Source organism: Thrips palmi, unplaced genomic scaffold (genome assembly GCF_012932325.1).
Source record: "Thrips palmi isolate BJ-2018 unplaced genomic scaffold, TpBJ-2018v1 HiC_scaffold_16, whole genome shotgun sequence".
In the NCBI taxonomy this organism is placed as follows: domain Eukaryota; kingdom Metazoa; phylum Arthropoda; class Insecta; order Thysanoptera; family Thripidae; genus Thrips; species Thrips palmi.
This window is the reverse complement of record NW_023144625.1, coordinates 5,680,857-5,692,626: the sequence shown is the minus strand read 5'-3', so window position 1 is coordinate 5,692,626 and position 11,770 is coordinate 5,680,857. Positions and strand designations below refer to the sequence as shown.

Sequence of the window (11,770 nt, the reverse complement as noted above, 5' to 3'; positions counted from 1 at the left end):
TTGATGTGAAGGCAAGGTCGGCACTGCCGCGCTGGCGCTGTGGGCCACACCCAACACGACCTCTTACGACGACATCCAGGCGGCCGAGCGCACCAACCTGTTCATGCTGGGCCTCATGTACCCCCCCGTGGTCTTCGGCGACTACCCTCCCCCGTGAGGGAGCGCGTCGACTACTACAGCCGCCTGGAGGGCCGCAACGGGGTCCAGGCTGCCGCACTTCACCGCCGTGGAAAGGAAAATCTGATCGGTACGCATGCCATGCTTCTTTTGAATTTTCTGTAACACTCCAAACCTGACTGTCTACTTAGCACACTCACTGTTATCCCAGTTGCGATACTTTTACCTAAAAAACGTGTGACTATATTCAAAATGTGATCCCCACGAATCTTTGCTCCTCAGCAATGTTTTTGTATAAAAAAATTCTGCAATGATCTTAGTAGTTTTTCTGCTGTGAATATCGGAATTATTGCAAGAAACAGCGATTTGGACAACAGAAAAATGCCATCCAATTAGGCCTAAATCATTTCAGTTTTTTGCGAATGATCACAGCCAAATTCTGTGATATCTCCCCTAATTATTGATTTGAATAACCTAAGATACAAAATTTTTAGGCTCTTAAGTTATGATTTATGAAGCCAAACTGAGCATAGAATAGAAAATTGGTCTGGGCCCTGTACGTTTCAGTTGCGAGGAGCTGAGGCTCTTGCAAACTTTTTTTTTCATTGAAAGGGAGATTTTGGAGACAAAATTTTGTCGTAGTCCTCTATGCAACGAGGAGGAATCATAAAAGAAAATGGGATTTTAACTTGACAGTAATCTTAAAACTCGATCTGTCGCGTCGTGAACGCAGCAAGAGAGTCACTGAAAAGTGTGTCCTGAGTACACACATAGCGAGCATAAGTGATCCTGAGTACACAAAAGGTTCCAGGTATTGTTTCTAAAAAGAAAAAAAGACACAAAAATCTTTGTTTCCCAGGTTCCCACCGACTTCCTCTGCTTCAACGCGTACATGGGCAACATTGTGGCGGACAGCACTTACGAACCGCACCCCGCTCCCGGCACCATGGCGACCGACCGCGACTCTGTGGAGGTCGGCACCGACAGCACCCCGGGAAACTTCGGGGGCCAGTTCATGGGGGTGGGGAAGAAAAAAATGTTAACTACATTGGTAAAACTAAAGCGTAAGTCTGGGCCCCCTGTCACCCAACTAGACCGTGGCAAGAAGTTCGGAAAACTCTGTAAACAACTTGTGACAAATATCCGTACCCACACTGCGAAAACCTTTTTAACTATTTTAAGCCTTGCAAAGAAAAGCAATACTTCGTGATTTACGAACTACTTCTTCATATAACAAAGTAAATTAGTTTGTAATGTATGTTTATAAGGTTGTAAGCGTTCAGAACCCAACATTTCCCGTAGCCGTCTTGTTCGTGTTCTCCATAGGGGTTACAAGCCTTCTGAGTGCTCCTCATTGGTCTGCAGTCTCCTGTATGTGGAGAAAACTGTAAGTAGTATGGAGAACACCAAGTCGTTCGGAGGATGGATGTTGATAGGAAGCTGTGGAAAATGTTGGGTTTTGACTACAAGAATTTTGGCAAAAAATAACTGACTTCTTCGTGGTCTTTTGCCATGGTGTACGCTTGAAGATCTTACGTCGCCTTCTTGAAGCGTACGCGTCGAGGCATATCTCCCGTGCATTTGCAGATAGGAGGAAAGGACCCCTTGTGCGCTTCACAAAAGCGCCATTTTACGCCTTACTTTTAACAGTGTAGTTAGAAATCACCTCTGAAGTCATTTGTAGCCCATCCTCACCTTTTCAAAACTCATATCAACGCAATTTTTTTTTACAACTTTCGTAATTTTTTCTGGGGGTTCTATCCAGGCTGATCCCAAGGTGCTTCGCGAGGCGCCACTCTGGATCCACCGAAACTACAAGATGCCAATCATGATCACCGAGAACGGCTGGGCCCACCAGAGAGGCGGCACTGGTGACAACGACCCTCGGCACGACAGCCCCAGGGCGCCCTATCACAGTGTAAGATCGAGCGTGCAACTCGTTGCACAAAAGTCGAGAAAACCGAGGGGGCCCACAACTTGAATTTTGGTGTACATTTTCTGTGAAAAAACGTGAAATAACGGGGGAAAATGACGCGAAATATCGTGAAATAACGCGAAAAATTTCGTGAAATAGCGTGAAATTACGTGAAATAACGTTGAAATAACAATGAAATGACGTGAATTTGAAATAACGGTTTACAACTTTTGACGAAGTTTTTTGCCCCCCGCTCTTATATTACCTCGTACGCGGTGGCTACCTTCATATTTCCTGTACATTACCATGCACCCCTATATACACATAATTATTTATATTACTTGTAATTTACGCACTGAAAATGTATCGGCGTGACTTCGTGCCGCTGCAGGGGCCTGAATTAAGTGTCACGCCATTAAACGGCATGACAGAAAAGTCACGCAAAAAAAACGGCGTGACTCAAAAATTCACGCCAAAAATTGGCGTGAATTTCTTGTCATGCCGCTTTTTGGCGTGACTTGTCTCTTAAAACGCGTTTTCATTCACGCCAAGTGAGGGTGTGACTCACATGTCACGCCGTTTTTCGGCGTGAATTTCGTGTCTCGCCAATTTTGGCGTGACTTTTTGTCACGCCATAATTTGGCTCTGTGTCCGACCATTACTTTTTTAGTGCGTGTACTACTTTTCTTACATGGCTAAGGGGAGTTGTCGACCCCTCGGAGAAAACTTTTAGTCTCAACGTTCAGCTTCCACTTCGTGACACCTCAAAAAGACGAGAAAAATCTTGCGGACAATTTGTCCATAATACACTGAATTTGGTTCAAATCGTAGGTAGTACGAAATTGTTTATCTTCCGAATCCTTCACTGAGATTCCAAACGCTAGGTGCAGTGTGCGCATGAAGTGCAAGTGCAATGCCTTCCCGTGCACTTGCATAGGGCATTTTCGGGATGCATTGCACGTAAGGTGCAACATAGCTATCGTGGCATTGCACTATACGTGCTATGTTCATAGCGTTTGGAATCCCAGTGTCTTTTCTTTGTAGTTTAGCGCGAAGATTGCCGTATTTTACGGAGTGTTGAATGAAAAACCAAACGTGATCCGTTGCACACCACCAACTGATGAGATAAATTGAGTGCCATTTTGCCCGCATCAAATGATGTGGTCAGTGCACTCAGCCGGTGGCAACTCCCCTTGCCCGGCTGAAACCAGGCTCGGAAGCGGAGCGGCTCCGTTTTCCAACTTTTAAACGAATAAAGCTAATAGAAGCTATTTGATTGCCACATAACGAGTACATCAGGGCAACGTAAAATTTCACGTAGATTACGATTCTGCACTTACATTTGCAAAAAGACGAAGGATTGCGGAAATAATCACGGGTTATGTTCATATTGCGGCGTCGGCTCGCTCGTATCAGCTCGTCTCATATTTGCCGAATGTTAATGTAAACAAACTAAAGTAGCTAGAAGAATACGGTCACTTGCAATCCAAAGATCACATTTTTTTCCTTGGTATAGAGACTATTGCAAAGCTCGAACGCCCGCTAAAACGAATATTTCTGTGAAGAAACAACAGGGAATGATTTGAGCCGACATAACCTCAATTCCGGGACAGGTTTTGTTTCTTTGTTTAAATACTTGTTTTAGCGGGCGTTCGAGCTTTGCAATAGTCAAAATACCAAGGGAAAAAGTGTGATCTTTCGATTGCAAGTGACCGTTTTCCTCTAGCTGCTTTTGTTTGTTTACATTAACATTCGGCAAATATGAGACGAGCTGATACGAGCGAGCCGACGCCGCAATATGAACATAACCCGTGATTATTTCCGCAATCCTTCGTCTTTTTGCAAATGTAAGTGCAGAATCGTAATCTACGTGAAATTTTACGTTGCCCTGATGTACTCGTTATGTGGCAATCAAATAGCTTCTATTAGCTTTATTCGTTTAAAAGTTGGAAAACGGAGCCGCTCCGCTTCCGAGCCTGGTTTCAGCCGGGCAAGGGGAGTTGCCACCGGCTGGTAGAATCGCTTTGCATTACGGAAAAATGCGTGATATTACGAAGTTTATTGCTTCTTGATACCATGTTAATACAAAGAGCATCTTTTTACAATTTTACAATGCCATCGTTTTCTTCGTGCTTTTGAACGGCACTTCGTGTACTTTTTTCCATGCGCATTGGCTTAGTCAAATGGCTTAATTACAGGTCTATCTGCAAGAGCTGCTGCGCGTCCAGAGGGAAGACGGCGTCGATGTGTTGGGCTACATGGTGTGGAGCCTTTTGGACAGTTTCGAGTGGTCGGCAGGTTTCAGGTAAACGGACTCTTCTTTTTTTTTCTCTCCCTAGTTTCAGTGTTGTTGATCAAACGTGTGCCACTCGAGTTCGGTGTGACTTTTAGTCACATCTATCTAAACCAATACACTCTAAATGTTCTACAGTGAAAATTCTCCATATTATGGTGAAAATGTTCCATACTATGGTGGTGCAGCTGACTTCGTAGCATACAATTGAGAATTCACTGTACCTTATAGAGATTTTGACGAATTTCGCTGATATTATGGAAAATCTCCACCATATTATGTTGGTGCAGCCTTTCACCGTAAGACATTTACTGTGTACACTACTGGTCGACTGAAGCGTCCTTTTGTGCCTTTCTTGAAGCTTAGTGCGTGGTTGCTGCTTGGCTCCAAGCGTACTGGGTAGAAACGGAACCTGGTTTTCCCAGAAAGCCAACGGTGAAGGCATACGCGATTTCGAGGGAGTTCCAGGGAAAACCAGAAACTGTTTTTACCGTGTACACTCTCATCTCAGGAACTCGAGCTCACGTTCAGACGAATGTGAAAAGATGTCCCGTTCCTTTGAGCATTATGCCACATTCGTCTGAATGTACTTAAATAAGCTCATTTAAGGCTGATTCACACCTAACCGAATATGCTACATTCGTCTGAATGTACTTAAATAAGCTCATTGGCGAGCGATAGCGAGCCCTTGTTGGCGAGCGATAGCGAGCCCTTGCCGTGTTTGGGCGCTCCAAAAAGTGACTGGTCGTGCGTCTGTCTGTCTGTCTGTCTGTAGCGTACACGCTCACGTTTCTCAGCAACTACAACACTAATAGTTACCAAATTTTGCACCGAACATCCCCTAAAGGTCCCACAGGGGGAGTTTATCTTATATTCTCGATTACTACCGTTTGAAATATTCAAAACATCTTTTTGAATTAGGCTCTTAGCGTGGTTAGGTTGGCAGCATATATAGCAATTTTTCATACTGGCGGCCGCGGCTCTCAAATACGGGACTGGCAAAACATTGGCAAATAAAACAAAATAGAGAGGAGAAGGGCTTAGAAGTGAGTTCGGTCTTAGTTTTTCGATATTCTAGAATGATTGAAACCCCTCCGGAGTGTCAACACAGTGAAATACGGAAAATGAAAGTGACAATTATTACGCGTTTCGTCCGTCCGTCCGCCCCCTCCCCTCCCCCGCCACAAGGGGAATGTTTTAGTCAGTGGAGTGTGTTTGATCGTTTGATAATTGCAAGAATGATTTGGTCTTTTTAAGTTTTGAGAGTGTATTTCCATTTTTATTCTCAGACATTAAACTTTTTAGTTTTTTGCTTTGCTCAATAAGAGTTAGAAAATAGATCAATACAATCTAAAGTACAAACCAGACACTAATCTTGCCAAAATAAATAGTCTTTGCTGACTCTTGGCACTGACTCTGGGGAAAGGCTTCATTGCAATGCTGTAAGTTTACTATAGTACTAACCTTAAAGATAACTGTATGGTGAGTGAGAGTAGCGCATACATGGTTTGACATTGACATCTGATTCAATGAGACGATTCAGTGACTTGGTCATATGATTTCATGAGACGATTCTTTTAACTTCATCATACATTGTCTGCGACAACTGGTAATTTGTGTCAGTCATGGTTTGAGTTGGCTGTCTTTTTAATTTATTCAGAATGTTAGGTAAATACTTATGTTATACTGTTTTAAAGATTAAATATCACATCATGACTATCATTATGAATAAGATTAACTTGCGTTTAGCAACACTGAGAATGAATTGGTCACCACCATCACCCTTTAAATGGGTGATGCAACTTCGTTGCCCAAATTTTGGTGACGAAAAATTCATCACCAGAAATTGGGTAACAGGCGTTTGGTCGCCCAAATTTGGGTAACGCCGTCGGCGACGCCGTGAGGTTCCCGATGGCGTCCTTCCGGGGCCACCACGATGAACGGAGGCCTCAACGCCAAATTGGGTCATCGTGGTGGCCCCGTAGAGCGTCATCGGGGACCTTACGGCGTCGCCGACGGCGTTACCCAAATTTGGGCGACGATTTTATGACTGCCCAAAATTTGGTCACCGCGGGCTCGTCACCCAAATTTGGGCAACGGTGCGTGCGTTACCCAATGAAAGGGCGATGGTGGTGACTCTTTCATTCTCAGTGAATAAGTGGGCTCGACATTGAATTCAATAGAACGATTCATTGGATCTGACAGAAGGTCTTCTCCATAAAGAAGTTGCAATCAGCCTGCCTGTAAATGTGTCTCTTTTTAATTAATTGAGATAAATCAATGTAGTTTTATCCACTAGTTTAAAATAAAAGGGAGATAAAAGGCTTTTTAGGTATTACTTATAACATTGTGTATTCATAAGTTCAATAACAAGGAGATATTGAATGGTAATTGAAGCATTTGTGAATCGTATTAAGTAATTCAATGCTGGCTGTTGAATGTTGCTCGACTGAGTAACAGTGTCAGGGTTCATGTTACGACACAATGAACAGAAAACACACTTAGAAATTGCGAAAATGACTTCCAATTTCATCCCAGACCATTACTTTTCCCAAAATTTACCAATTTCTGACCAAAATTTTGAAGTCGAGTTTTACATAGTTTCCTGCAGTTTTGGGTGTGCTGATCACGAAAATGACTTCCAATTTCATCCCAGACCTTTACTTTTCCAAATATTTACCAATTTCGGACCAAAATTTTTGAGTCGAGGTATACATAGTTTCCTGCAGTTTTTGGTGTGCTGATCACGAAAATGACTTCCAATTTCATCTTAGACCTTTACTTTTCCAAATATTTACCAATTTTGGACCAAAATTTTTGAGTCGAGTTTTACATAGTTTCCTGCAGTTTTTGGTGTGCTGATCACGAAAATGACTTCCAATTTCATCCCAGACCTTTACTTTTCCAAATATTTACCAATTTCGGACCAAAATTCTATAGTCGAGTTTTTCACAGTTTCCTGCCGTGTATGGTATGCTGATCACGAAAATGACTTCACTCCGTCTATTAAACCAATGTCAATGATTGCCTCTACCTCCCACACCTCATCCTCCAGTACACCAGGAGAAAGGGAGGGAGAAATTATCTCTTCAGTCTTTTTTCATCCCAGACCTTTACTTTTCCAAATATTTACCAATTTCGGACCAAAATTTTGAAGTTGAGTTTCCCATTGTTTCCTGCAGTTTTCAGTAAGATAATCACGAAAATGACATGAATTCCGGCTCTTTCGTGACGGAAGACACTGTATTGGCCTAATTCTGCACATATTCTTCGCCATCTCCTATAAGAATGTGTTCAGACGCATCGCTCGCCTACTACGCGCCCAAACTAAACGGCGCGTACCCCTAGTTTAAGGGTGATTCACACCTAACCGAATGTGACTTGTGTGTCACATTCGTTAAACGAGATGTCACGTTCCTGGAATGACACTTTAATTTCTGAATTGTTGCTCTCTCGCCTATCTTAATGCATGGGAGAATTTCTTATCTGCATTCAACTTCAAGCTTTACAAGCGAAGTTGTATGCCTCAGTTTTACCACAGTAACGAACAAATCAATCCGTCGCATGATCAAGGAGCTTTCTACTAATTGTTTTGCTTTGCAGCCGCAAGTTCGGGCTGGTGTACGTGGACTACGAGACCGGCAGCCTGAACCGCACGCTCAAAGATTCTTCGTGGTTCTTCCAGTACATGGGCGAGAACCGAAAGGTCCCTGTTCTCGAATTTAATTTTGACTTCAGTTCAGGCGCGACCAGGACGTCTGCTCTCACCTTCGCCGTGATCGCCGCTGCCACAGTGCTGTGGTGGGCGTAATGCCTTTTTTGTATTTTTTTAAATAACGAAATAATAAAAACCTGTGAACGGAGCTCTAGCCTCATTCTGCGAATATCAGGGTGATTCCGAGTCGATTCAACACAATTCGAAATGCCTGTGGCCCGGATTCAGCTCCAATTGTTCAGTCTAGTGGTTCGTCACACTCCCCATAACTTAAGAAAAACCAACAAAAGAGCTAAAAGATTTTCAAAGAGGGTTAAGAAAGCGCAAGGAAAGGTGCCGAGACGAGACTGATCCTTAATGACCTTTCAGAATAGCACAGATTGCTACGAAGTCGAGAACACGCGGAGTAAAAATATGTGCAGTAAAATTCGATAGTTTTTGATGATGCCATGAGAATGTCCCCTACTCAGCCATGGTTGATGACAACGTAAATGATTTAGAATCAGTTGTATTCAATACAGATTTCTTATTCGAAAAAGTCATTTAGGGTCGAAAAGGGGGTATAAAAAGGCGATAAAACGGTGCAGAGACGAGAAAACCGCCTCAGGATCACCGATAATGATTTAGTTGGAATATGCTTGTCAGCTAAATACCTGGAGACTTCATGCGGAACTTGGGTTAGCTGATGACACGAGAAAAGAAGGAAGGAATGAGTGTTGTGGGAAGGCCATACTGACGCAATCAGCAAAAATGAGACAACACCTCTTGGATGGGATGTTTATTGCCCTTGCACTTACAGTTTAAAAAGACGAATTACGGTGTAATTGTTGACATTAGACTATTCGACATCGTAGGTAGACGTGTTTTCTGAACAAATTATTAATCACAAGCAACTAAATGAAACATTACAAAAAAAAGGAAAAACACCGCTTGTTATTGTGATTGGACTTTGATTTGAGTGTCTTCGAATTTTAATGGCTTCTTAACTGCTGGTGCCAAAACTAAATTAAATTGGACCAAGTCACAGCATAAAATTTAACAAATGAGAATTGTTTTAAACGTTAATTATGAGGTGACCTTTACACACGTTAGTCAAACTAATACTAGAGCAATTCTTTTGAAAATCTTATGTGTTTTTATGTTTTTGTCAAAAATTGTTTGCAATATGTATTGAAAAGTAATCATGCAATTAAGAGCTTTCTGTTACGCAACTGGAAATGGGGCAAGGTATTGGTCACTACGTTCCCCCGTACTATGTAATACCCCATGTTAACAAAGATGTGTCCAATGTTTCCCTCCAAAAAAACACAAACATTTTTAGATTAAGCACTAAACACAAGCGCCCCCCCCCCCCCAAAAAAAAAAGGAACAATCACAGTTTGCTTGAAAAATACCAGAACTTTGAGTCAACGAAACAGTGACAGGAAAAGTCACTTCACAGACCGTTTTGGGACACGCTTCATTCTCGTCAAACTCCGACCCCCAGTATGGATCAGTTTGTGCCGATTTAAACTTGGCATCCAATAAAAGAGTTTCCCACACAAGTGGCACTCGAATGGCTGGCGTCCGGTGTGGAGGCTCGCATGCTCGTGGAGACTTTCCATGCGAGCGAACTTGTTGCCACAAACGTCGCACTCCAGAAGCTCATCCCCAGTGTGTGTCCCTTTGTGTTTCTCCAGAAGAGCAGCTGAAGAAAATGTCTTCTGGCACACTTTGCAGGCGTGACGCTTTGTCTTGTTGCAGTGCCCCACCAGGTGACTGCGCAGGTTTGCCTTGGCTTGGAAGCGCTTGCCACACTCCCCGCACTTGAATGCGGGCCCCGCCTTCAAGGCTCGCCTAGGCCGCGAGGCTTGCTCAGATTCCTGCTGAAGCTCCTGCTGGTGCAGCTCGTGCTGTGGCTCGTGCTGTTGCCCCTGCTGAAGTTTCTGCTGAGGCTCCTGAAGAAGCTCCCGCTGGGGTTCTTGGTGAGGATCTTGCTGAAGCTCCTGCTGAGGCTGCTCCCGCTGAGGTTCTTGCTGAAGGTCCTGCTGAGATTCTTGCTGAAGCTCCTGCTGAAGCTCCTTATGAAGCTTCTGCTGAAGCTCCTGCTGAAACAACTCCTGCTGAGGCCCCTGCTGAGAATTCTGCTGAGGCTCCTGCTTGGACGGCTCCTGCTGAAGCTCCTGCTGCAGCTCCCCCTTGGACTCCTCCTTTGCTTGCCCTGCATCGTCGGCCGCATCGGCCACGGAGAAGGTGCTGGTGAGGTCAAGCTGCGAGGTCTCCTCTGGGCCGGGGCAATCACCTGGAGGAGAGCGACACAAGGCGATCAAGCGTAAGACGTGGAAGAACAAGAGCATTGAGACTGAAAAAGTCATAATCAAGAGTAAAATTTTGGGTGAGGCATTCTTTATCTTCCAAATTTGGGTGGAAACCGTTGTATCACCCAAAATTGAGTGAGAAAACCTCCCTTGAACCAAATTGAGTGAAAAAAATGATCCTCACCCAAATTAAAGAGAGAAAGAATACCTCGCCTAAAATTAGACATTGACAAAACTGAGGTTGCGGAAGGGGGGCCGTTAATAGGTTTCAAATCTTCAGTGTGGGCGAAGCAAACAGTGACAGGATTCGACGCGTCCCAAAGGAATGATCATAACTGTCAGAGCAGATCCAAGACAATCCTGCCACAGCAGATCCAGGACAATCCTGTAAGTGCAGATTAAGAACTATCTTAACTGCAGTGCAGAGGAACCTTCAAGTGTCAATAAACTATCTTCACTTCAAATCAGTTAATCTCGATACCTCTGAAATACAAGGTCCACGCATTTATATAAAGATGAAACTTTGGAACAAGCCCCTACACGAGTTATTTTATAATAAAGTATGGTGGCCTCAAAGACTTTGAGAAAAGGCAGTTTGTTTTTCAAGTCTTGTGCAGTTAGGATAGTTCTGAGTCGACACAAAGAGTAAATATTGTCCTGGATCTGCTCCTACAATTAGGATTGTCTTAGATCTACTCAGGATTATTCTTAGGACGCGTCGGATTTGACTGTCTGTGCTACACGCCTCTTGCTACAAGTAAATGATCAACCGAAGATCAAAATCAGAAATAGAGGGAAACCTATAAAATGGAGGGGAGAAAACAGCCGCGAGTTGAGCGTGGTGACTGTTTCAACAGCCACTGCCCCTCGGCCGGGCAATAACTTTGATTAATTTGCAGCAAAATTAGCCGTTTGGGCGCCGAGCACGCCGAGAAGAAAAGAGCACAACATAGTTCAAACTGAAACGGCAAATAGGTGCAGAGAACTGGGTTGATTAAGTCGGCGTGCAGGCCAGTGTGCCAGCGCTCCGCCCGCCGCGGCGGTCCACGACGCGTCGCCACTCCACCCACCTTGGTCCGCAGGGCCGGCGTCCTCGTCCGCTCCGCAGTCGCGTCCTCCAGGCGCCTCCAGGTCCTCCGCCTTCACGGAACCTGCAAGCAAGGCGGACTTCAGAAACCGGCCAGCCAAAACGTGCGGCCAACGCCGGGCGAGTCTCACAGTCCTCGCGGCGGGCTGGGCCGCAGGAAGCCGTGGACACGGACACGACCATACAACAAACCGGGCTGTCTTCTTAGAATACACTTACATGCTTGGAAGTAGACAGGTACAAACGCTACTTGGCCAAGCGGACTCAAACGCATGCTCGGCGCCGTATAAATCCATGATGAGCGTCGGCATTTATATGCGTGCACTTGCCAGGCATGCATTTGTAA

At 44.4% G+C, this 11,770-nt stretch overlaps 2 protein-coding genes across 3 annotated transcripts in view; one reads left to right on the top strand and one right to left on the bottom strand.

The window, feature by feature from the left end:
* The window catches only part of LOC117643136 (lactase-phlorizin hydrolase-like), an 81,753-nt gene that overhangs the window by 61,078 nt on the left and 8,905 nt on the right, over window positions 1-11,770 (bottom strand). The window lies entirely within an intron of this gene.
* On the top strand, window positions 987-8,188 carry LOC117643138 (beta-glucosidase A-like). Of its 2 annotated transcripts, none has more exons than XM_034381836.1 (4): window positions 987-1,090; window positions 1,883-2,035; window positions 4,231-4,337; window positions 7,929-8,188. In XM_034381836.1, exons 1-4 carry the CDS (start codon window positions 1,010-1,012, stop codon window positions 8,134-8,136), a joined length of 549 nt encoding a protein of 182 aa, XP_034237727.1. In that variant the 5' UTR covers window positions 987-1,009; the 3' UTR covers window positions 8,137-8,188. The 2 variants fall into 2 exon arrangements, with proteins under 2 accessions (XP_034237727.1, XP_034237726.1); XM_034381835.1 differs by having other exon boundaries at window positions 987-1,138.

Excerpts from the sequence above, each read along its gene's own strand:
- LOC117643138 (XM_034381835.1), top strand. The coding sequence starts at position 1,010 with ATGGGCAACATTGTGGCGGACAGCACTTACGAACCGCACCCCGCTCCC. Across the intron at positions 1,139-1,882 it reads TCGGGGGCCAGTTCATGGGG|GCTGATCCCAAGGTGCTTCG; the intron begins GTGGGGAAGAAA and ends GGTTCTATCCAG. Across the intron at positions 2,036-4,230 it reads CCAGGGCGCCCTATCACAGT|GTCTATCTGCAAGAGCTGCT; the intron begins GTAAGATCGAGC and ends GCTTAATTACAG.